Below are 27,257 nucleotides of genomic sequence, written 5' to 3' on the forward strand. Positions count from 1 at the left end.
CTTGAGCTATATGAAATTGATGTATCTTCTAGTTTTGTGGGGTTTTTTTTAATGTTTGTTTTTGAGAGAGAGAGAGGGAGGGAGGGAGAGAGGGAAAGGCAGAGGAAGAGAGGGAGACACAGAATCTGAAGTGGGCTCCAGGCTCTGCTCTGTCAGCACAGAGCCTGACGTGGGGCTTGAACTCATGAGCCGTGAGATCATGACCTGAGCCTAAGTCAGACACTTAACTGACTGAGCCACCCAGGCACCCCTGTTGTAGTTTTCTTCAGTTTTTTTTTTTCACGTTTAGGTTTGTTGAGCATCCTTTATCTATGGGTTTACAATTTTCATTAAAAGTAGAACATTTTTTTACCACTATTTCTATCCTTCACCTGTTTGAAGATTTTGTTATCAAAGCTCTTTTCATTAAAAAACAAACTTTTTTCTGTTTTATTTTGGATAGTTTCTCTTGCTGTGTCTTCAAGTTTACTAATCTTTTTTTCTGCAGTGTCTAAATTGCTATTCGTTGTATTCATAGTATTTTTCACCTCAGGCACTGTAGTTTTCACCTCTGAAAATTCATTTTGAGTCTTTTTTGTGTCTTCTATATCTCTGCTTAACTTTTGGAATATATGGAATACTATTATAATTGTCTTAATTTTCTTGCTTGCTGATTCTGACATGTTTCTCAGTTTTGGGCCTATTTTTGATTGGTTTTTCTCCTCCTGATGGGTTGTGTGTATATATACATTTTTTCCTCCTTGCATACCTGTTCAATTTTTGACTAGATGCCGGACATTTAAAATTTTACCTTGTTGGAGGCTTGATATGTTTGTATTGCTGTAAATATTTTGAGCATTGTTCTGGGATGCATGTAATTTACTTGGAACTGGTTTATACTTTTCGAGTCTTGCTTTTAAGATTTGTTAGGTGGACTAAAGCAGAGTTTGGTGTAGGGATAGTTATTCTTTACTATTGAGACAAGATGCTTCTCTGAGTCCTTAGTGCCCTGTGAATTAACCTGGCTTTTAGCAGCAGGCATTATTCCCCATCTTATCTTAGTGCTTGTATGGTTCCCTCTAAGTCTTTTTAGTGGTTCTTTTCCCAGCCTTGAGTAGTTTCCTCATATTCATGCTCTGTTGAACATTCATGGAAGTCTGTGTCAGGATATCTGTAGTTCTTTCTTTCCATCTGTCTCTGTCTCTGTCTTTTTCTGTCTCTGTCTGTCTCTGTTATACTCTGCCCTGAGAACTCTAGTCCTGTTGGTCTCCCTGAACAACGTGTTCTGTTTTTTTTGCTTTGTTTTCTTTTTTAACTCAGGGAGGCTGCTGAGCTTTACCTGGAATCCCCCTGCCTGCTTTGAAGCCCTGGAAACCCCTTGGGCAATTAACTGGGACAATTGTAAGGGCTCACATAGTTTATTGTGTCCTACAGATTACTGTCCTTTGTTGTTAGATGTCCAGTGCCTTGGTATTGCTGCCTATAATTTGTCTACTTGGTTTTTTTCAGGCAAGATGGTAAATCTAGTTCCTGATTCTCCAGTTTGATTAGAAGAGGAAATTTGTTTTCCCTTCTTAACTGGGTTTTATTAAAAAATTTTTTTTAAATTTATAGTTGTGGTAAAAGCCACATAACATGAAATTTACTATCTTAACCATTTTTAAGGATACAAGCCCAATCGTGTTAACTATGTGGACAGTTTTGTGCAACAGCCCTCCAGAACATTATCTTGTAAAAGTGAAACTCTGTACCCATTAAACAGCTCCCCATTACTTGTAGTCTGTGACAACCATCATTCTGCTTTCTATTTCTGTGATTTTTAACTACTTTCGATACCTCATATAAGTAAAAATCATATAGGATTTGTCTTTGTTTCTGGCTTATTTTACATAGCATAATATCCTCAAGGTTTATTCATGTTGCAGCATGGGATAGATTTCCTTTTTTTCAAAGCTGAATATCATTCTGCCATATCTGTATGCCACATTTATTTATCCACGTATCTGTTGATGGATATTTGGGTTGCTCCCACCAGTTAGCTATTGGAATAATGATGTTATAAACGTGGGTGTACAAATACCTCTTCAAAACCCTGCTTTCAGTTCTTGGGATATAAACTCGGAGGTGGGATTCCTGGATTATATGGAAGTGCTATTTTTAATTTTTTGACAGAACTGCCATAGTGCCATAGAACTGCCACTGTACAGGTGCTTCCACCATTTTACAGTCTCAACAACAGTGCCCAAGGGTTCCACTTTTCTTAACCAAAGTTTTAAGCTTAGGTATTTTATATTTACCTACTTTTCTGTAGCCTAGGGCAATGGTGGCAGCTGTAGGGAAGGGGGACATTGTGGTGGGGAGGCCATTTGGGAATAACTCAGCCTACGTATTGGGTCTTTTGTTAGAATCCTTGAGTTCTGGTCTTTTTAGAAAGCTTTGGTGAATGTTGTCTTTAGCTAATTGGGAATCATAAATTATTCCAGTAATGCTCAGGTTATTTCTTTAATTTATTATGGAGTCCAGGAGTCTTTCTTCAGGCAGAAAGAGTATTGTGCTATTTTTATTACTTCTATCAGAAGAGAGAAGAAGGAAGACAAGAATAACTACCGAGTTCGTTTCTATCTGTATTTGAGTGGAATAGTGACAATTATCAAGAATTTATCATTTTATAAGTAGAGCTTCTGGGGATTTGGCGAGCTTGGAGCTGAACCCTGGTGTGCCTTTTTGCTTTACCAGAGTCTTAGTAGTTTTCAGTGTTTTAATGCTTACTTGCATATTTCCTTTTACTTGTTTTGTTTGCTGATAATAAATTTTCCGTTTTGCTATTTTTAATGTCCAAAGGAAGGGGCGCCTGGGTGGCGCAGTCGGTTAAGCGTCCGACTTCAGCCAGGTCACGATCTCGCGCTCCGTGAGTTCGAGCCCCGCGTCGGGCTCTGGGCTGATGGCTCAGAGCCTGGAGCCTGTTTCCGATTCTGTGTCTCCCTCTCTCTCTGCCCCTCCCCAGTTCATGCTCTGTCTCTCTCTGTCCCCCAAAAAATAAATAAACGTTGAAAAAAAATAAAAATTAATGTCCAAAGGAAGATATGTTTTTGCTCATTTCATCAGGTAATTTGGGAGAGAAATGCTGTGATGTCTGCTATCTAAACCTGGAAGTTCACTTAATTTCCAACCTTATATTGAAAATAATTTTGAAAATAATAATCCTGTTTTTGGTGCCATCTTGATGGCTCATAAAATTCTCAGATACAAGTATTTAAGTAAAAATATTTTAGTAAACAGTTTAAGATAACAAAGTGATTTAATTTATGCCATGGGTTGGGTTCAAGATAATAACCATAAATAAATACCTGTAGGTTAACAAATACATATTTGGGAAAGAGATTAATTAGTAATAGTTTCTTAACAAAGTATATTTGTCCTAAATCACTGTGTTCTTTGTAATTTTAGATGGTTGTTTGTGGATTTTCTGTCGTGAAATTAGATCATAAAAACAAAAAAACCCTGCTTAGTTTTTTAGGAAGAATATGAGGATAGAAAGAATTTTTGGAATATTTTTGAGAATTAAAATTTTATAAAACACTGCATTATGGACCTGTAATCATCTTTTTAATTTTTAAAAATTTTTTTTAAAGTTTTATTTTTCATTTTGAGAGAGAGAGAGAGAGAGAGAGCACACGTGAGCGCACAAGCGGGGTAGGGGCAGAAAGAGAGGGAGAGGGAGAGAGAATCCCAAACAGGCACCGCACTGTCAGTGCAGAGCCCGGTGCAAGGCTCAAACTCATGAACCGTGAGATCATGACCATGAGTTGGCCGCATAACCAATTGAACCACCCCAGTGTCTCTCTGTAATTATTGTTTAATGTCCTTTATCTCTTTTTTGTCCAAGTGCATAATTGAAGTTTTTTCCACTTAATGGCTATGATATGTAATATATTCTCTTGTCCTGTTCCCTTTGATCATAGTAGAGGGACATGGGACCAAGAAAGACCATATGGGTTACATGGGGATTATATTTATAATAAGGACATAATTTATACCTATAGATTTTATGATTAAAATAATTGGCCTGTAACAAAATTTAAAGCAATAATGATTTAACAAAATTATTACTATTATTTTTTTAAATATAATTTATTGTCAAGTTTGCTGACATACCGTGTATACAATGTGCTCTTGGTTTTGGGGTAGATTCCCGTGATTCATTGCTTACATACAACACCCAGTGCTCATCCCAACAAGTGCCCTCCTCAATGCGCATCACCCATTTCCCCCTTTCCCCTGCTCCCCACATCAGCTCTCAGTTTGTTCTCTATATTTAAGAGTCTCTTATGGTTTGCCTCGCTCTCTGTTTGAAATTATTTTTCCCCTTTCCTTCCCCCGTGGTCTTCTGTTAAGTTTCTCAAGTTCCACATATGAGTCAAAATGTATGGTATCTGTCTTTTTCTGATTGACTTATTTAACTCAGCATAATACCCTCCAGTTTCATCCACGTTGTTGCAAGTGGTAGGATTTCATTCTTTCTCATTGCCAAGTAGTATTCCATTGTATATATAAACCACATCTTTTTTATCCATTCATCAGTTGATGGACATTTAGGCTCTTTGCATAATTTGGCTGTTGTTGAAAGCACTGCTCTAAACATTGGAGTGCATGTGCCCTTATGAATCAGCACTCTTGTATCCTTTGGATAAATTCTGAGTACTACTATTGCTGGGTCATAAGGTAGTTCTATTTTTAGTTTTTTGAGGAACCTCTGCACTGTTTTCCAGAGTGGCTGCACCAGTTTGCATTTTTACCAACAGTGCAAGAGGGTTCCCGTTTCTCCACATCATTGCCAGCATCTGTTATTTCCTGAGTTGTTAATTTAAGCTGCTCTGACTGGTGTGAGGTGGTATCTCAGTGTGGTTTTGATTTGTATTTCCCTGATGACGAGTGGCATTGAGCATCTTTTCATGTGTCTGTTGGCCATCTGGATGTCTTCTTTGGAAAACTGTCTATTCATGTCTTCTGCCCATTTCTTCAGTGGATTATTTGTTTTTTGGGTGTTGAGTTTGGTTAAGTTCTTTATAGATTTTGGATATTAACCCTTTATCCGATATGTCGTTTGCAAGTATCTTTTCCCATTCTGTCAGTTGCCTTTTAGTTTCGTTGTTTCCTTTGCAGTGCAGAAGATTTTTATCTTGATGAGGTCCCAATATTCATTTTTGCTTTTAATTTCCTTGCCTTTGGAGCAAGAAATTGTTGCGGCTGAGGTCAAAGAGGTTGTTGCCTGTTTTCTTCTCTAGGGTTTTGATGGTTTCCCGTCTCACATTTAGGTCTTTCATCAATTTTGAGTTTCTTTTTGTGTGTGGTGTAAGAAAGTGGTCTAGTTTCATTCTTTCTCATGTTGCTGTCCAGTTCTCCCAGCACCATTTGTTAAAAAGACTCTTTTTTCCATTGGATACTTTTCCTGCTTTGAAAGGTTGGTTGGCCATACATTTGTGGGTCCAATTCTGGGGTCTGGGGTCTTCGTCGTCGTCGTCTTCTTCTTCTTCTTCTTCTTCTTCTTCTTTTTTTAATCTTTATTTTTGAGAGAGAGAAAGAGCGCAAGCAGGGGAGGGACAGAGAGAGGAGACACAGAATCCGAAGCAGGTTCCAGGCCCTGAGCTGTCTGCACAGAGCCCGACATGGGCTCAAACCCACGAACTACGAGATCATGACCTGAGCCGAAGTCGGACGCTTAAGTGACTGAGCGACCCAGGTGCCCCTCTGGGGTCTCTATTCTATTCCATTGGTCTATGTGTCTGTTTTTGTGCCAATACCATACTGTTTTCATGATTACAGCTTTGTAGTAGAGGTTAAAGTCTGGGATTGTGATGCATCTTGCTTTGGTTTTCTTTTTCAACATTACTTTGGCTATTTGGGGTCGTTTGTGGTTCTATAAAATTTTAGGACTGTTGTTCTAGCTTTGAGAAGAATGCCGGTGTAATTTTGATTGGGATTTCGTTGAATGTGTGGATTGTTTTGGGTAGTATTGACATTTTAACAGTATTTATTCTTCCATCCATGAGCATGGAATATTTTTCCATTTCTTTGTGTCTTCTTCAATTTCCTTCATAAGTTTTCTGTGGTTTTCAGCATACAGATCTTTTATATCTTTGGTTAGGTTTATTCCTTGGTATTTTATGGTTCTTGGTGCAATTGTAAATGGGATCAATTTCTGGATTTCTCTTTCTGTTGCTTCATTATGGTGTATAGAAATGTAACCGATTTTTGTACATTGATTTTGTATCCTGTGACTTTGTTGAATTCATGTATCAGTTCTAGCAGTATTTTGATGGAGTCTGTTGGGTTTTCCATGTCTGCGAAAAGTGAAAGTTTGACTTCTTCTTTGCCAGATATGATGCTTTTTATTTCATTTTGTTGTTTGCTTCCAACACTATGTTAAACTACAGTGGTGAGAGTGGGCATCCCTGTCATGTTCTTGATCTCACTGGGGAAATTCTCAGTTTTTCCCCATTGAGGATGATACTAGCTGTGGGCTTTTCATATAGCTTTTATGATGTTTAAGTATGTTCCTTCTATCCTGACTTTCTTGAGGGTTTTTATTAAGAAAGGATGTTGTATTTTATCAACTGCTTATTCTGCATCTATTGACAGGATCATATGGTTCTTACCCTTTCTTTTATTAATGTGATGTATCACATTGATTGATTTGTGAATATTGAACCAGCCCTACAGCCCAGGAATGAATCCCACTTGATAATGGTGAATAATTCTTTTTATATGCTGTTGAATTCGATTTGCTAGTATCTTGTTAGGAATTTTTGCATCCATGTTCATCAAGATATTGGCCTGTAGTTCTCCTATTTTGTGGGGTCTCTGTCTGGTTTGGGAATCAAAGTAATGCTGGCTTCATAGAATGAGTCCAGAAGCTTTCCTTCCGTTTCTAGTTTTTGGAACAGCTTGAGAAGGATAGGTATTAACTCTTCTTTAAATGTCTGGTAGAATTCCCCTGGGAAGCCAGCAGGCCCAGGTCTCTTTTTTGTTGGAAGATTTTTTTTTTTTTTTAATTTTTTTTTTTTTTCAACGTTTATTTATTTTTGGGACAGAGAGAGACAGAGCATGAACGGGGGAGGGGCAGAGAGAGAGGGAGACACAGAATCGGAAACAGGCTCCAGGCTCTGAGCCATCAGCCCAGAGCCCGACGCGGGGCTCGAACTCACGGACCGCGAGATCGTGACCTGAGCTGAAGTCGGACGCTTAACCGACTGCGCCACCCAGGCGCCCCCGTTGGAAGATTTTTGATAACTGATTCAATTTCTTCACTAGTTATGAGTCTGTTCAAATTTTCTATTTCTTCCCATTTGAGTTTTGGTAGTGTGTGGGTGTCTAGGAATTTGTTCACTTCTTCCAGTGGTCCAGTTGTCCTGTTTGTTGGCATATTGTTTTTCATTGTATTCTCTGATAATTGTTTATATTTCTGAGGGGTTGGTTGTGATAAGTCCAATTTCATTCGTGATTTTATCTGTTTGGGTTCTTTCTCTTTTTGAGAAGTCTAGCGAGGGGTTTATCAATTTTGTTTATTTTTTAAAAAAACCAGCTCTTAGTTTCATTGATCTGTTCTACTGTTTTTTTAGATTTTGTATTATTTCTGTTATAATCATTATTATTTCTCTTCTTCTGCTGGCCTTGGGGTTTCTTTGCTGTTCTGCTTCTAGTTCCTTTAGGTGTGCTGTTAGATTTTGTATTTGGGATTTGACTTACATGAGGATTATATTTATAATAAGGACACCATTTATACTTATAGATTTTATGATTAAATAATTGGCCTGTAACAAAATTTAAAGCAATAATGATTTAACAAAATTATTTTTAAAAATGTTCCTCATATTTAGAATTAAAATTTATAGTTCCTTTGTTCTAATAGCTGCTTAGTAATTCAAACATGAAACAAAATGTAGCATAGTAATTCAAATAGTAAAAGCATACTGAGATATTGTCATATCATTTTCTTTTAGTGCAGAATAAATTCATGACAGGGAGTTTTGGAATGCAGACAGTGTATTGATCTGGGTATAAGTGTGTTCACTTTAATGTTTCATCAGGTTGTATATTATATGATTTATGTACTTGCTGTGTGTACATTATGTTTGAATCAAATTAAAGAAATTGCCATTAAAATATGAAGAAACTTACCTTCTTTTCTTTTCTCTTTCAAGGAAATGATTATTGACAGAGTAAATGGACAGGCTGTTCCTAGGTATTTGATATATGACATAATTAAATTCAATGTAAGTACCTTTTATAGTTTATAAAATTGCCCTTGAGATAATAGTTATATTTTTACACATAAAAAATGTTACTGCCGGGGTCCCTTGGTGGCTCAGTCAGTTAAGTGTCTGACTTCAGCTCAGGTCACGATCTCAGGGTTTGTGAGTTCAAGACCCATGTCAGGCTCTGTGCTGACAGCTCAGAGCCTGGAGCCTGCTTGAGATTCTGTGTCTCCCTGTCTCTCTCTGCTCCTCCCCCGCTTGCACTCTGTCTCTCTCTTTCTTAAAGATAAATAAACATTAAAAAAATTTTTAAGAAGTGTTACTGCCTTAGAGATAGTAGGAAAGAAAAATTGTGACTGAGGTTACTCGTATGAAATCTTAATAATTTTTTACATTTCTTTGTCTTTAGAGTTTTTTTAGATACTTCAGGTGAGTAAAGAAAAATAGTTTGACTGATAAATAAGACAGCATTTTATAGGATGTAAACTCTTGGTTTTAGTTATTCTATACCCACTTAAAAAAACAAATCCACAAATTTTATTACTGTTACTTAAAAAAAAGAGAGAGAAGCTGATTATGGGTGTTGAGCATGTAACTTGGGGACATAAATATGTTATTCATGAGTACAGGCAGGAAACTTAAAACAAAATATAAAATTCTGTTATAAACAGATATCAAAAAATAGGAATTACATTCTCTACCCATGCTATAGTTTTAGACCAGCCCCCAAATCTGCCTGTTTAGTTTAATTTTAGTATCACTGTCTACATTATTTAGACAATACAAGATAACTCTATAAATGCAAGAAACTCTTTCAACAGTGTACACCTACAAAAAGGTATAATCATTTCTCTAGACGTACATTATTCAAATTGCACAGTCATTTAGTATTCAAAGCAGACCAAAAGCAATTAAGAATTCTGGACTTAAAAGTGTTGTCTAAGTGTTAGGATTTTGAAGATTTATAACAAATTTTTAAAAGTTCTCTTTTGGGGTATGTATTTTACTTATTATTATTTTTTGAAGCTTATTTATTTTGAGAGAGAGTGCACATGCATATGAGTAGGGGGTGGCAGACAGAGAGGGAGAGAGAGAGAATCCCGAGCAGGCCCTGAGCTGTCAGCACAGAGCCTGATGCTGGGCTCGATCTCATGAACTGTGAGATCATGACCTGAGCTGAAACCAAGAGACGAATGTTCAACCGACTGAACCACCCAGGCACCCCTGGGGTATGTATTTTAAATTACAGTATCAAGATTCAGGATGCATTAATCCAGGTTACTTTAAAAAAGGCATTTTTTTTTCCTGGAAATTTTCAATATATATATATATGTATTCAATATATATATTTGTGTTTGTGATTACTGTATTCCTCAAAAGTAATGCTTTCCAGAATTGACTATCCTTATCACAGATTTTGGAATAATGTTTATTGGCCCATAATGAGCCATGAAGGGTGGTGGTTGCATTGTTTTGTTGTGATTGGAGAAGTTTTGTCTTCTTTGCTTTTTGACATTGAGCTCTGCTTTAATATGTGTTCAGTGCAGGTTCACTTCTTAGCCTGGAAACTTTGACAATAGCCTTCTAATTCTTTAAATTTTTTTTTTTCAACGTTTTTTTATTTATTTTTGGGACAGAGAGAGACAGAGCATGAACGGGGGAGGGGCAGAGAGAGAGGGAGACACAGCATCGGAAACAGGCTCCAGGCTCCGAGCCATCAGCCCAGAGCCTGACGCGGGGCTCGAACTCACGGAGCGCGAGATCGTGACCTGGCTGAAGTCGGACGCTTAACCGACTGCGCCACCCAGGCGCCCCAAGCCTTCTAATTCTTTAAAAAATAAATATGAGAAGTTTCAGTGTATACAAAAGTATAGAGAATAATTTAAGGAATATACATGTATTAACCATCAGATATGTTGAAGCTTAACATTTTGTCGTTTTTACCTATTTTTTGAGATAAGAAATAAATCATTACAGATCTAGTAGAAGTTTCTTGTGCACACCTCTCTCATCCAAAACAGGACGACCTTTTATGCCGAAGAAACTTCTACCCTGTATTTGATATTTATTATTTTCATGAATGTTTTTAATATCTGTACTGTCTATGTGTGTGTCCATAAAATAATATGGTATTGTGGTGAGAGGTTTCTAGTGTTATATAAATGCCATTGTACTGTACTGTGGTATTCAGCATTTTGGTCCACATTATTTTGTTGAGATTTATCTGTATTAATACATATAGGTTTAGTTCATTCATTTTAATTAGTATTGAGTATTAATTTGCATAAATATATAAAAAATTTTTTTCCTTTTGAACATTTGGGTTTCCATATTTTGCTGTTATACAACTATTGAACAGTTTTATATATTCTTGTGTGCATACATCAGAGTTTGTCTAGGACAGTTTTCATTCTTGGGATGTAAACACCTGAGATGTGTTTTTAAAAAGTACAGTTCCTCACTCCTGCCTATGATATAGAAACCTACATCACAGAGATTCTGAATTGGCAACTTTAGGTGTATTTGCTACCTTGTTGAATTCCTCTCAGAAGTAGGTGTAACAGCTTACCACAGTTGGTATTATCAGACTTGAAAATTTTTGCTAATTGGATGCGTATGAAATGGTATTTCATCTTGTTTTAATTTGCTTTTCCCATATTACTAATGAAGTTAAGGCATTTCAAACGTTCATTTTTACTTATTTGGATTTTTTAGTGTGTGATTTAATTGTAAGTTGAATAATTTTCTAATTTTGTTATTTGGTTGTCAATCTTAATGTGTAGGAATTAATTATTCTGGATTCTAATACTTTTTTAGTTATGTATGTGACCGTATCTTTTGCAGATTAGTATCTAATGATGCACAGAAGTTTTTCATTTTAATGAAATCAAACTTACTGGACTTGAAAGTTTGTGCTTTTGCATCCCGTTTAGCAAATTCATCCATATTTTGCTGTGATATGATTAGGTTATGCTTTAACTCTCTAGGGCTGTAATTATTTACTCAATAAATATTTATTGAGTGCCTATTGCCATATTTCATTGGTTTTAAAGTCACATTTCCCCCCACATTTCTGATATTAGTATATATTTATAATTGAAACCATCATATATTTAATTCCTTAATTTATTATGGAGCCTTGATGATTAGCCAGCTTATTTTGAATCACGAACTCAAGGTCACTATTAGAAAAAAGTCATTTTTTTAAATAATCGTTAAAAATCTTTTTAGTTCCCTTATTTTGTACAAGAATTTCATTAATCATCTTTTATATGTATTGTTCTAGGTGTTGGATATACATAGGTGAATAAGACATAATTTCTGGCTTTCAGGGAGTTTGTAATAGAGTACACTGGCCTCCAAAGAAGGCTGTTATCACAGATTTGAGAAGAAATTTTTTATGTTTGTGTTTATGTATTCAGTTTTTGTCTGTGTTATAACATATACAGTTGTACATGTATGCAATTCATTAGAAATTAACATACATATATTATAAACATTTGTTAGGTATGTATTTAGATCGGGTACAAAATCAAGAGAAATTTGTGGACCACTGGACTCATGGACGAGGAATAAATGTAAAGAATTATGATAGTATAACAACAATGCAGGTATGTTAGGGATATAGAAATGTATGAAAGGCACTAGAGAAGTGAGAGTATTTCAGTTTAGCCAGGGTGTAGTTGAGTTACTGAAGTGTTGACTTGCAGATAGAGAAAGTTACATGGATTAATTTTGAAGGATAGAATCATGGATGTCAGGAGCATTAGGTGGTTGTTAGTGTACTTGATGTCTGGGGAGATATGGGACACAGCAGGAAAAGCAAATGGATTGGGGTCAGGTGACTTGAATAAGGCATTTTAGCTTAGTTCTGTAATAGGGCACTATTGATTCGTTTTAGTTATGTTCATGATAGGCTCACACTTTTATTGTTTTGAAAGATGAACTACAGTGGCAGCTTAGATAGTATTTTGAAGTGAGAAAGAATTCAAAACTAGAAGGCCAGTTAGTTAATAGTTACTGAGTTCTTCCTGTTGTCTGTTTTCAATGATTTACCATCTATCTATCAACTGCCTCCTTTAGTATAGGCAGCATAGATTTGCAGATGAACCTGTTTTCAGTTTTTTCTTGTTGTTTTGATGAATTTATGTATACATACTTTGAAGTGAAAAGTATTTAGGAGAGAATTAAGACAACTTACATATTTGTAAACAGTTGTTAGGCTTTTTATTTAAAAAAGGAGGACTTACTTGTTCCACATTAATTTTGTAGGGATCTGAATTCATCTAATAGGTATAATAAATAAGCCTAACATTTCAGGTTTTTCAGCCTTATTGATGATGTAGGTTGTATGGGAAAGATTACACATGAACTTTGTGATCATTGACTAACATTTCTTCAATACATACCTTTTACAAACAGTTGTATGCCTTTATGTAAAGGGAACATATCTAGGGCTTATTATTCTTTGCTGAGTATCAAAATTGTCATCCTTTCAAAGCTGAGAAAAAGTCATTCTCAAGGCATATTTAATGTCTACAGCTTAAGCAAATGCTGCCACCCTTTTGTAAGCATTAGGTTGTATAAACGTTAGGTTGGGTGATATAGATTAGGGAAGAGGAAGAAGATGAAAAGGTGAGAAAAATTCATGGAAGGGTGTCCCATCTGCAAAATAAAAAAGAGGGGTACTTGATATGAGGTGATGTTACTTATCTGGATGATACTGTCACCAGATGAAGTGTTATAAACTATATTTGTCTATACCATTTGGATAGTTTAAGCCCCTACCTTCAATTTATGTAAAAAGTATATGCACTCTTTTTATTTCATGGTTCAAATCATAGATACCACTTATATGGACCATGTTGTATATATACTGTATATAGAGAACTTTATAACTGTATAATTGAATATATTATGGAAGCTTTGTTCTAGATTAGTTTTCAGAGTTGAGAATGTATTTGTCTAATAATTATTTTCTACTTGTTGATGTATTAGCACTTTAAGCAACAAAAAACATTATAGGCGACTGTGTTGCTTATTTTGATATGTTGTTTGCTTATACTTTCCTGAATTATGTGGATTTTAGTTTCATACCGGTTTTATTAGTTCATATAATTGTACTAATTCAAATAATAAAAATGATTAGTCAGTATATTAACACTTTAATTCAGATGTGAAAACTTCAGTTTATATTGGAGAATATTGTATCATTCTTATACTATTTCATGCATTTATAATTTTAAAATAAATAACTCTTGTGTGTCTATGTGTGTGTGTTTAGGTGTGTTTATTAGTCAAATTAGGACTGACATGTGGTTGTGCAATCTGTGCACTGGACAACTTTAAAGATGCTCCTTACATAGACTGCTATGTACATTGTGATGGCTTTAATAATTATGCTGATAAAATAGTTTTTAGTATTGAAATTGAAATAATTGTCTCATTTGATTCAGGCACAGCCAGTTGGAGATTGTGATTTTAATATTCGTCTGCAGTGTATAGAAAGAGAAATAATAAGTCCTCGACATGAAAAAATGAAGACTGGGCTCATTGACAAAACACAGGAACCATTTAGTGTCAGAAATAAGCCATTTTTTGACATCTATACTTCAAGAAAGGTAAAATTTTCTAATTAGTCCTTACAGTGTGTCATAATTTAGCTTGTGAGAGGATTGTGAATGACATATTACTGCCCAGTTGTCTTGATTTTTCCAGAAATTATTTTAATTGAATATAGCACTATTCTGGACAAACTTGTGCAATTCCCAAGTCTTCTCCAGAGTAAGATTCTCAGTGATGGAAACTTAAACTAGGTTCCTTTCTTGTTTCTCATAATAGTTTTTGATTCATGGCTGTTGGTCTATGTTATGTTTTTTAAAAAGCTGTAGACAGTAAAGAATGAGATAGAGTGAAAATTACCTGTTATGCCTTCTGAAGGTCACCAACCTGGTTCTTACTCCTATTTAAAAAAGCATTTGCATACGTACATATATTGAGGGTTTTCTTTTGTTTCTTTCTGTTGTTTTGACACTTAAAATGCATCATTCTGGGATTGTTGTTTTCTTTACCTAACAGTGTGGCTTGGAAATATTTCCAGGTTAGTGCTTAGAGATTTGTCTCATTATTTTTAACTACTACATAATATTTGACAGTAAAGATGCAACATGAAATTATTATATTTTGGAGAAGGGGTGGTTATGATAGAATAATATAGGAAGTATAGCAACATCTGCAAGTATGCATTTTAAATTCTTTTCTAATATAATCCCACATGCTAGATGATGTAAATTTTTGTAGTATTTTACCTGCTTCTGCTCATGTCCACTTAATTTGGAATGAGCCCTTGGATATAATAGCTACAGTAATCCCAGCACTGTCCAGTGCCTATCATTTTTCATGTCAATGAATACGAAGTTATTATTCTATTTTTATGGAATTTTTGCATAACACCTGCTTGGCATGGAACTCTTGGTTGATCCCTGCTGCCATGATCTTCCCACAGCTCACTGCTTGCCTTTTGTGTCTGTTTTGGCAGCAGGGATGTTAAAGGGGTATCTATTTCTGTGCCCTGCCCAATCTGTAGGGTAAGGGTAAGGATAAGGTTGATAGACACTTAACATGGACTATGTCATTGGTGAAAATTTGCTAACTGGAGCAATGCATTCTTATAGAAACACTTTCTAAATTATAAATCAGTGTAAAAGTTGAGCAGAGGCCACATGGTTTCAGTTTGCATTCATTTTTTAAAAAAACTAACTTGACAGCTTGTGCTGTCATAATTCAAGTTCAACATTTAAGAAAATGTCTTAGATCATACAGTTTCTTTAGTTACAATCAGTGCTACTTAGAAATATTTGCAGTGGATTACTATAAGAACTGTTCTTAAGGGATGTGAAGCAGGTTGAACAACTTTTCATGTAGTTTTTCACTAGAAAAACCTGTTATTTTTTTTTAAACACTTAGCTTATATAACCCCTAAAAAATTCTAAGATACTCTTTTTTTTAAAGGAATTCTAGGGGTGCCTGCGTGGCTCAGTCAGTTAAGTGTTAGACTCTTGATTTCGGCTCAGGTCATGATCTCACAGTTCATGAGTTCGAGCCCCACATCAGGCTCTGCACTGACAGCACGGAGCATGCTTGGGATTCTGCCCCTCCCCTGCTGACGTGCGCGTGTGCATTCTCTCTCAAAATAAGTAAACTTAAAAAATTAAAAGAATTCTAGTATGTGGAATTTTAAGTATAACTTCCTCCTCTCATTTTCCAGTTCTGTTGTTTTTTTTTTTTTGTTCCATGTAATAAAGAAGAAAAGCACATTTTGTAGCAGAGTTGGTCTAAAGGGTAAGACTACAGCAACACCAGTTATAGGATAGTAGCTACATGTAACAGATGATTGCTGTAGAGATTCTTATTATTTTTATCATTACTAATGGGAATGGGTGAAATAGTGATATTATGAATAATAAAGCATTTTTGAGAGAAGTATGTATCATTTTTTATGAGGAATGCTAGTTTTTATGTGGATTTAAACAAAATTTACAACTATGAAGAATGCACAGAAATGTGTAGAATAATAGAATTTTATTTGTATATATCTATAAAATCTTGGAGATAACTTTGATTTTAGGACTTAACATAGCTCTGTTAACAACCTACTCATTTTGTCATTTGATCTGTCAAGTCCAGTGAAGAGATAATGAGTTGTTCAGTTTTTAACTTTAGTATACATAATTAGAATACAGCATCCAAAATAGTAAAAACAAATAGCAGCTTCTCAGATTACAGCTTATTTGTATTTACAGCTTGTTTGTATTTACAGCTTGAAGGCCAATTAAAAAAGAATTATTTGAATGGATTAATATGTTTATAAAATTTTTAAAGTCACACAGCAAAAAATTTCTATGAAAGTTTTCTATTCATTTATCACATCAGAAGAATAACCATTGCCATTAGCTTATAACTGTATCCATCAGAATTTTCCTATGCATATATAAGCAAATACATTTACTATTCTTACCAACCTTATCCAAGAGATGATTCTTAACACACCATTCTATGCTTTTATTCTTTCTTTCTTTTATTCTATTCTTTGCTTTTTTTACTTAATATATTTTGAGTCCCCTTACCCCAGTATTGGTATGTAGAGATAGTCCCCCCTTTCCTTTTTTTTTCACAGATGCAAAGATTTTCATCTTATCGGTACCGTAATTTAACTATTCCATAGTCTTAGACATTTGAGTTATTTTTAGACATTGGAGTTATTTTTAGTCACTTGATAGGTTTTTGTTGGTTTTGTATATGAACATCCAGTTATTTCTGCACCAGTTATTGAAGAGACTGCCCTTTTTTCATTGACTTGCTTTTTGCACCTTTATGAAAACTAAGTTGTCATGGAATGTCTGGGTCTTTTTCTAGACTCTGTTCTGTTCCCTTGATTGTATTTGTCTGTCTTTACACTAATACCACACTGTCTTGATTACGTTTCAGATTAAACCTTGACATGAGATAGGATTAACCTTCCAACTTTCTAGGCCTTAGCATTTTCATGTGAATTTTAGAATAAGTTTGTCAGTATCTACGAAGTGCATGCTGAGATTTGGATTGGAATTGCATTGAATATATAGATCAATTTGGGGGAGAAGATTTGATACCCTAACAGTGTTGAGTTTTCCAGTTTATCAAACTGGTATTTCTCTCCTTTTATTTAGGTCTTTAATTTCAGAAAATTTTTTTGTTTAAACAGATGAACAGAAGGGAAGAAAAGCAAAAATAATATAAAAACAGGGAGGGGGACAAAACATAAGATACTCTTAACTACAGAGAACAAACTGAGGGTTGCTGGAGGGGTTGTGGGTGGGGGGATTGGCTAACTGGGTGATAGGCATTGAGGAGAACACTTTTTGGGATGAGCACTGGGTGTTTTATGTAGGGGATGAATCACTGGATTCTACTCCTGAAATCATTATTGCACGATATGCTAACTAACTTGGAGTAAATTAAAAAAATAAAATAGAAAAAAAAGAAATTTTTGTGGTTTTACTCATCTGACTTTTTTCAGATTGATTTCATACTCTTTGATATATTATAAATAGTATTTAAATTTTTCAATTTTTAATTGTTGATAACATATAGTAATACATTGATTTTTGTATATTGATTTTTTTCTTGCAGTCTTGCTAACTCACTTATTACTTTACTAGATTATTTTTTTAATTATTTATTTTTGAGAAAGAGAAAGAGAGAGAGAGAGAGAGAGAGAGAAAACACAAGTGGGGGAGGGGGAGAAAGAGAGGGAGACACAGAATCTGAAGCAGGCTCCAAGCTCTTAGCTGTGAGCACAGAGCCTGACATGGGGCTTGAACCCACGAAGTATAAGATAATGACCTGAGCTGCAGTCAGACTCTTAATGAACTGAGCCACCCAGGTTCCCATGTACTAGCTTTTTATAGATTCCATCATATCTTTTTGCATAGACAGTCATGTCCTCTGCAAAACAAAACAAAACAAAAAAAAGGGCACTTTTAGTTTTCCTTTCCAATCTGGGTACCTTTTTATTTTTTCTCTTGCCTTTTTATACTGGCTAAGAGCCTCTTATTTAATGTTGAATACAGGTAGTGAGAGTGATACAGCCATATTTATTCCTTTTCTTTGGAGCAGGAAGTCTATTTTAACTATTAAGGGTGCTGTTACCTGTAGGACTTAGCAGATGCCTTTTATACAAGTTTTTAAATTTGAAAGCTGTTGATTTGGGGGGCACCTGGGTGGCTCAGTCAGTTAAGCATCCAATTTTGGCTCAGGTCATGATCTCACAGTTTTTGGGTTTGAGCCTCGTGTTGGGTTCTGTGCTGACAGCTCAGAGCCTGGAGCCTGCTTGGCTTTCTGTGTCTCCCTCTCTCTCTCTGCCCCTCCCCTGCTGGTACTCTCTCTCTTTCTCTCTTTCTCTCTGTCTTTCTCTCTCTCTCTCTCAAAAATGAATAAAAACATTAAAAAGCATTTTTAAAAATAAGAAAAAGAAAGCTGTTGATTTTGGTATACAGACTTTATTTTTCCAGTTCTCACTATATTTTGTTGTTTATAATAATTCTTCAGTTGATTCTCTTGGATTTTCTAGGTATTCAATCATATTAAGTATAAATAGACACAGTTTTATTCTTTAGATTTTTAATATATTTTTCTCTTGTCTGATTCAGTTATGCATGAATACATATTTAAATTGTAGTGATAGTTATAGGGATCTTGTTCTTGATTTGCATGGCGGTGCTTCTAGTGTTGCTTACAAGTATATGTTGCCTCTGAGTCTGAAATCTATTTTATCAGGTTAAACAAGTATCTGGCTCTATTTTGGTGAGTTGTTTTACTTTTAAAAGCTGAAAGATTTATGCATTCCGAAGAGAAACCAGAATATTGAGTTGTTTTACTTTTACTCAAGAATAGGTATTTATGGGGCACCTGGTAGCTCAGTTTGGCGTTCTGCTCTTGATTTTGGCTCAGGTCATGATCTCGTGGCTTGTGACATTGATCTTCACATGGGGCTCTTTGCTGGCGGTGTGGAACTGGCTTAAGATTTTCTCTTCCTTTCTCTCTGCCCCTTTTCCCTGAGTGTGAGCTTTCTCCCAATGTAAATAAATAAACATTAAAAAAGAAAAGGTATTCAGTATTGCCAAATGACTTTTCATCTATAGATATAATACAATTATCTTTTTCTGTTAGATTTGTTTATCTCATGAGTTATATGAAAATATGTCCTAATATGATAAGTCCTGCTTAATGTATTGTTACTATTTTTGAAGACTTCATTATTATTGTTATTTCTTTTCTTTACAGCAGTTTGGTTCACAACTTTTTTTTTTTAAGTTTCACATTTTTATTTAAATTCAAGTTAGTTAACATATAGTGTAGTATTGGTTTCAGGAGTAGAATTTAGTGATTCATCACTTACATACAACACCCAGGGCTCATCACAGCAATTGCCTGCCTTGATCCTCATCACCCATTAAACCTATCCTTCTGTCCAGTTCCCTTCCAGCAACCCTTGGTTTGTTCTCGTTAGTTAAGAGTCTGTTTTCTGGTTTGCTTCTCTCTCTTTTCTCCCCCTATGTTCATTTGCTTTATTTCTTAAATTCTGAATATAAGTGAAATCATATGGTATTTGTCTTTCTCCGACTTATTTTGCTTTGCTTAGCATAATACTCTCTAGTTCCATCCATGTTGTTGCAAATGGTAAGATTTCATTCTTATGATGGCTGAGTGATATTCCATTGTATGTATGCATATATATACACCACATCTTCTTTATCCATTCATCAGTCAATGGACATTTGGGCTCTTTCCATAATATAGCTATTGTTGATAATGCTGCTATAAACATTGGATTGCTTGTACCCCTTTGGATCTGTATTTTTTTTTTTAAATTTTTTTTTTTTTCAACGTTTATTTTTATTTTTGGGACAGAGACAGAGCATGAACGGGGGAGGGGCAGACAGAGAGGGAGACACAGAATCGGAAACAGGCTCCAGGCTCTGAGCCATCAGCCCAGAGCCCGACGCGGGGCTCGAACTCATGGACCGCGAGATCGTGACCTGGCTGAAGTCGGACGCTTAACCGACTGCGCCACCCAGGCGCCCCTGGATCTGTATTTTTGTATCCGTTGGGCAAATACCTAGTAGTGCCATGGCTGGGTTATATTGTAGTTTCATTTTTCACTTTTTTTTTTTTAATTTTTTTTTCAACGTTTATTTATTTTTGGGACAGAGAGATACAGAGCATGAACGGGGGAGGGGCAGAGAGAGAGGGAGACACAGAATCGGAAACAGGCTCCAGGCTCCGAGCCATCAGCCCAGAGCCTGACGCGGGGCTCGAACTCACGGACCGCGAGATCGTGACCTGGCTGAAGTCGGACGCTTAACCGACTGCGCCACCCAGGCGCCCCTCATTTTTCACTTTTAAGGAACCTCCATATTATTTTCCAGAGGGGCTGCACCGGTTTGTATCCCCACCAACAGCATAAGGGAGTTCCCCTTTCTCTGCATCCTTGCCAACATCTGTTGTTTCCTTGTGTTGTTAATTGTAGCCATTCTGACAGGTGTGAGGTGATATCTCACTGTAGTTTTGATTTGCATTTCCCTGATGATGAGTGATATTGAACATTTTTTTTCATGTGTCTTAGCTATCTGGATGTCTTCTTTGGAAAAATGTCTATTCATGCCTGCTGTCCATTTTAATTGGATTATTTTTTTCGGGTTTGAGTTGTATACGTTGTTTATAGATTTTGGATACTAACCCTTTATAAGATATGTCACTTGCAAATATCTTCTCCCATTTTGAAGGTCCTCTTTTAGTTTTGTTGGTTGTTTCCTTTTCTGTGCAGAGCTTTTTATTGTGAAGTCCCAATAAGTTCATTTTTGCTTTTGTTTCCCTTGCATCAGGAGACATATCTAGTAAGAAGTGGCTATGGGTGATAGCAAAGAGGTTACTGCCTGTGTTCTTCTCTCAGATTTTGGTGGTTTTCTGTCTCGCATTTAGGTCTTTTATCCATTTTGAGTTTATTTTTGTGTATGGTATAAGAAAGTGGTCCAGTTTTATTCTTCTGCATGTTGCTGTCCAGTTTTCCCAGCACCATTTGTTGAAGAGACTTTTTTCCATTGGCTACTCTTTCCTGCTTTGTCAAAGATTAGTTGACCATATTGTAGTGTATCCATTTCTGGATTTTCTATTCTGTTCTATTCATCTCTGTGTTGTTTTTATGCCAGTACCATACTGTCTTTTATCACTTCAGCTTTGTAATATGATTTGAAGTGTGGAATTGTGATGCTTACAGCTTCGCTTTTCTTTTTCAAGATTGCTTTGGCTATTTGAGATCTTTTTGGATTCCATACACATTTTTGGATTGTTCTAGCTCCATGAAAAATGCTGTTGGTCTTTTGATAGGGATTGCATTAAATGTGCAGATTGCTTTGGGTAGTGTAGATATTTTAACAATATTTGTTCTTCCAATCCATGAGCATAGAATGTTTTCCCATTTCTTTGTGTTATCTTCAGTTTCTTTCTTCAGTGTTCTATAGTTTTGGAAGTACAGATTCTTTACCTCCTTGTTAGGGTTTTTTTTTTTTTTTTTTTTTTTTTTTTTTTACCTCCTTGTTAGGTTTATTCCTAGGTATCCTATGGTTTTTGGTGGAACCGTAAATGAGATTGATTCCTTGATTTCTCTTTCTGCTGCTTCATTATTGGTATATAGAAATGCAACAGATTTCTAGATACTTATTTTGTATCCTGCAACTTTACTGAATTAGTGTAGCAGTTCTAGTAATTTTTTGGTGGAGTTTTTCATGTTTTCTACATAGATTGTCATGTTGTCTGCAAATAGTGAAAGTTTGACTTCTTCCTTGCTGGTTTGGATGCCTTTTATTTCTTTCTGTTTTCTGATTGCTGAGGCTAGGACTTCCAGTTCTATGTTAAATAACAATGGTGAGAGTGGACATCCCTGTCTTGTTCCTGAACATAGAGGAAAAGCTCTCAGTTTTTCCTCGAGAATGATATTAGCTGTGGGTCTTTCATATATGGCCTTTATTATCTTGAGGTATGACCTTTCTGTTCCTACTTTGTTGAGGTTTTTATCAAGAATGGATGCTGTACTTTGTCAACTGCTTTTTCTGCATCTATTGAGAGGGTCATATGGTTCTTATCCTTCCTTTTATTAATGTGGTATATCATGTTGATTGATTTGCAAATATTAAACTTCCCTTGCAATCCAGGAATAAATCCTACTTGATTGTGGTAAATGATTCTTTTAATGTACTGTTGAATTCGATTTGCTAGTATTTTGTTGAGAATTTTTGCATCCAACTTTACCTGGGATATTGGCCTGTAGTTCTCTTTTTTTAAGTGGAGACTTAGCTGGTTTTGGAATCAAGGTAATGCTGGCCTTGTAGAATAAATGTGTAAGTTTTCCTTCCATTTCCATTCTTTGGAACAGTTTGAGAAGAATAGGTATTAACTCTTCTTTAGATGTTTGTTAGAATTTTCCTGGGAAGGCATCTGGCCCTGGACTTGTGTTTGTTGGGAGATTTTTGATAACTGCTTCAATTTCTTTACTGGTTATCAGTCTGTTCAAGTTTTCTATTTCTTCCTATTTCAGTTTTGGTAGTTTATGTTTATAGGAATTTATCCATTTCTTCTTGATTGCCCAATTTGTTGACATACAATTTTTCATGATGTTCTCTTATAATTGTTTGTATTTCTGTGGTGTTGGTTATGATTTTTCTTATTAGTAATTGTATTTATTTTGGTCCTTTCTCTTTTCTTTTTGATAAATTTGGCTACAGGTTTAACACTTTTACTCTTTAAAGAACCAGCTCCTGGTTTCATTAATCTGTTCCACTGCTATTTGTTTTTTTTTTTTTTCTATATCATTTATTTCTGCTCTAATCTTTATTATTTCCCTTCTTTTATGGGCTTTAGGCTTCACTTATTGTTCTTTTTCTAGCTCCTTTAGGTGTAAGGTTAGTTTGTGATTTTGAGAATTTTCTTGTTTCTTGGGGTAGGCCTATATTGCTATATACTTCTCTCTTATGATTGCTTTTGCTGCATCTCAAAGGTTTTCCACTGTCATGGTTTCATTTTCATTTGTTTCCGTGTATTGTTGTATTTCTTCTTTAATTTCCTGGTTGACCCATTCATTCTTCACTAGGACATTCATTAAACTCCATGTATTTGTGGTCTTTGCAAATGTTTTCTTGTGATTCACTCCAAATTTCACAGCGCTGTGATTGGAAAACTTGTGTAATATGATCTGAATCTTTTTGTACTTGTTGAGGCCTCGTTGTTATCTGTTCTAGAGAATGCCCCATGTGCACTTGAAAGGAATGTGTATTCTGCTTTAGGATGAAATGTTCTGAATATAGCTAAGTCCATCTGGTCCAGTGTGTGATTCAAAGCCATTATTTCCTCATTGACTTTCTCCTTAGATGATCTGTCCATTGATAAGTGGTATGTTAAAACTCCCCATTATTATTGTATTACTGTCAATGAGTTCCTTTCTGATTTTTATTTTATTTTTTTATTAAAATTATTTTAATGTTTTTTTTTTTTATTTCTGACAGAGAGAGTGAGTGAGAGCGTGGGGGAGGGGTAGAAAGCAAGGGTGACACAGAATCAGAAGCAGGTTCTAGGCTCTGAGCTATCAGCACAGAGCCCAGCACTGGGCTTGAACTCATGAACCATGAGATTGTGACTCACGAGAGGCAGTGCCACCTCTTCCAGATGTGCTCCAAGAAGGGGGAACAATCTCTCCCAGTGCCTGCCAAGGCATCCTCAGATGGCACTGTCTGCTCCCAGGCTATCTGCCCTCCTTATCCACAGGAGCACTGCAGCGCCTGCTGGGTTCCACCACTGGCCACACCATGGGCCTCTGAAACTACACTCTTTGAGCTCCACTGGTTGTAAAAACTTAAGAAAATCAGCCTCTCTTGTTTTCCCAGTCAGTGGCTTTAGGGAGGTGTTTTCCTTGTGCGATCCCCTGTGTACTCCTCTTTCTCTCTCTCCCTTCCTCCCATCTACAGCACCTGCAGTCTGTTTCTCTCCCAAACCATGTCTCTGCACTTCTACCTTTCACAATGTGGCCTTTTCTCTTCCTCCAGTTGTGCAGTTTGTTCTGTAGTCCTCAGATCTATTTCTTGGGTATTCAGAATGATTTGATATTTATCTAGCTGTGTTTGAGGGATGAGGCAAGCCCAGGGTCCTCCTACTACTCAGCCATCTTAGCTCCTTCTCTCTCAGCAAAATTTAAAGCAAGGTACAGAGATTTCACTTACATCTGCTGCCACCACATATGCATGGTTTTTCACATTATCAACATTACTCACTGGAATGTTACATTTGTTACCACTGATGAACACACATTGACACCATAATCACCCGAAATCTAGTTTGCATTAGGATTTATTCTTGGTGTTGTACATTCTGTAGGTTTGAACAAGTATATTAATAACATATCCATCAGGATAGTGTCATACAGAGTATTTTCATTGCCGTACCTATCTATGCTCTGCTTAATCATCCCTCTCTTTCCCCTGTCCCTTGGCAAGTTCTGATTTTTATACTTTTTTGTTTTACCTTTTCTAGAATGTCATATAGTTGGAATCATACTACTTTATTTTATTTTTTGAATCACACTATTTTAGATCGGTTTCTTTAATTTCTTAATATGCCATTAAGTGTTGTTTCTATGTCTTTTTCGTGGCTTGATAGCTCACTTTTTAGTGCTGAGTAATATTACATTGTCTGGACGTGCCACAGTTTATTTATCCGTTCACCTACTGAAGGATTCTTGGTTGCTTCCACATTTTGGCAATTATGTATAAAGCTGCTGTGAACACCCACGTGTAGGTTTTGTGTGGATATAAATTTTCAACTTTTTTGAGTAAATACCAAAGAGTACAATAGTTCAGTTATATGGTAAGAGTATATTTAGTTTTGTAATCAACCGCCAAAATGGCTTACCATTTTGCATTCTTACTAGCAGTGAATGAGAGTTCCTGTTGTTCCACATCCTTCTCAGCATTTGATAATGTCAGTGTTTCAGATTTTGGCCATTCTAATAGGTGTGTAGTGATTATATGTATGTATACACACACACACACACACACACATAATTTTTTTTTTTAATTTGCAATTCCATAATGACATATGATGTGGAGCATCTTTTCATATGCTTATTTTTCATCTCTATAGCTTCTTTAGTGATGTGTCTGTTAAGGTCTTTGACCTATTTTTTAATTGATTTGTTCATTTTGTTATTAAGAGTCTTTGGATATTTTGGATAAGAGTCCTTATTAGATGTGCTTTTTCAGATATTTTTTCCATCATGTGTTTTGTTTTCTCAAACCACATGGATCATGGATCCATGTCTTGATGGATCCGTGTCTTTGGTGTTATATCTAAGAAGGATTCACCATACCCGAAGTTGTCTAGGTTTTGTCCTACCTTATTTTCTAGGAGTTGCATAGTTTTGCTTTTTACATTTAGGTCTATGATTTATTTTGAGTTAATTTTTGTGAAGGGTGTAAGGTCTATGTGTAGATTCATTTTTTGGAATACGATAGTTGTTGTCGAACCGTTTGTTGAAAAACTGTCTTTGCTCCATTGTATTGCCTTTGTTCCTTTATCATAGATCAATTGATTATATTTATGTGAGTCTGTTTCTGGGATCTGTGTTTTGTTCTGTTGATCTGTTTGTCTATTCTTTTGCCAATACTACACTATGTTGATTACTGTAGCTTTATAGTGAGTCTTAAAGTCAGGGAGTGTCAGGCCTCCAACTTTATTTCTTTGTTTTCAACATTACGTTGGCTGTTCTGGGTCTTTTGCCTCTCCATATAAACTTTAAAGTCAGTTTGTTGATATCCACAAAATAATTTGCTGGCATTTTGATTGGGATTGCATTGAATCTATAGATCAAGTTGGGAAAAACTGACATTTTGTCACTGTTGAGTCTTCCTGTCCATGAACATGGATTATTTCTCCATAGTGTATTATTTTTAAATGATGTAATGAACGGTTTTTTTTTTCTAGCATTGTATTTAGGATTTTTGTATTGATGTTAATAAGTGATCTTGTTCTGTAACTCTTTGGTAACTTTTACATCAATGTTCTACTCCACAAAAAGAACTTAGGATTTTTTCTTCTGCTGTTCTGGAGTAGTTTTAATAGCATTGGAATTATCTAGTTTTGATGGATTTTATGGAATTCTCCCATGGACTATTTGAGTCCTAGTGTTTGGGGTTGGGTTAACAGATACTGGACTTCCTCTACTTCTTCTATGGAAATTGGTTTGATTAGATTTTTTTCTCTTCTTGAGTCTGTTTTAGTAAATTATCATTCTTTATTTTTTTTTAAGTTTATTGATTTATTTTGAGAGAGACTGAGCATGAGCAGGGAAGGGGCAGAGAAAAAGAGAGAGAGAGAGAGAGAGAGAGAGAGAGAGAGAATCCAAACAGGCTTTGTGCTATCAGTGCAGAGCCTGACAGGGGGCTCAAACCCATGAACTGTGAGATTGTGATGTGGGCCAAAATCAAGAGTCTAACACTTAACTGACTGAGCCAACTAGACTTCCCTGTTTTGGTAAATTATCATTCTTAGCAAAATAGCCATTTTATTGATATTTTAAAATTAATTGTATAGAGTTGAGGAAAGTAATTGATGATAAGACTTTAAATTTCTTTTGTTTTTGTGGTTATTTCCTATCAGATTTATTAATTGAATATTTGTTTCTTTGCTTTTTTCTGAATAATGGTAGCTATTTAAGTTTTTTCCCCTCCACAATAAACCAGCTTTCTTTTGTTTCTTACTTCTGCTCTTTTCCTAAGCAAAACTTACTTTTATTATTTATTAATCTTTGGTTTGTATTTCTCTTTATTGTCCTTTACTATCTTTTTAGTTGGGCAATTGAATTCATTAACTCTCCTTCTTTTCTTATAGATATTAGTACTTTAAAATTTCCTTCTGCGCCTGCCATACGGAGTCTGATAACTAGAATAGGATACTGAGTAACTTTTGTCATGTTTTTAAGAAGTCTGCAATTTTGTTTTCTTTTTTGCTTTTTTTCATGCTTGTTAAAGAGTTTTGAAATTTCAAGGTAGAAGTCTTTATTTTCTGAGTTTGTTATTTTAAATTTTATCGTGTTAAGGTGAAAGGATATTATCTGTATATTCTGCTTTTTGGAATTTATTATAAGGTGTTATCAGTTCTTGGGACTGTTTCACAGACCCTTTAAAAGGTGTTATCAACTCAGAGTAAAGATTTATATATGTCAATCAAATTTGCCTTACTAATTATGTTTTTGTTTTAGCCTTTATATTCGTATTTATTTTTGGCTCAGTTGATCTGTCATGGACTAAGTGAGGTGAATGAAATCTTCCTAACACTAGTGGCTGTTTAATTATAGTGTCTTCTAAAGTTTCTTCATGAATATTCATACTGTGCTTTTTGGTGATGATAATTTCATAGATAATTATTTATTCATTTGGA

General features: G+C 35.4%; 1 protein-coding gene across 1 annotated transcript in view; it reads left to right on the forward strand.

The window, feature by feature from the left end:
• The window catches only part of RNGTT (RNA guanylyltransferase and 5'-phosphatase), a 320,167-nt gene that overhangs the window by 92,832 nt on the left and 200,078 nt on the right, over positions 1-27,257 (forward strand). Inside the window, exons 10-11 of the mRNA XM_047102241.1 lie at positions 8,181-8,252; positions 13,691-13,855. Of these exons, the coding sequence (XP_046958197.1) occupies positions 8,181-8,252; positions 13,691-13,855 (237 nt within the window). The remainder of the gene's footprint in view (positions 1-8,180; positions 8,253-13,690; positions 13,856-27,257) is intronic.

Source organism: Lynx rufus, unplaced genomic scaffold, assembly GCF_022079265.1.
Source record: "Lynx rufus isolate CCGP_SWC_20201006 ecotype Redwood Valley unplaced genomic scaffold, mLynRuf1.p SCAF_6, whole genome shotgun sequence".
Lineage (NCBI taxonomy): Eukaryota > Metazoa > Chordata > Mammalia > Carnivora > Felidae > Lynx > Lynx rufus.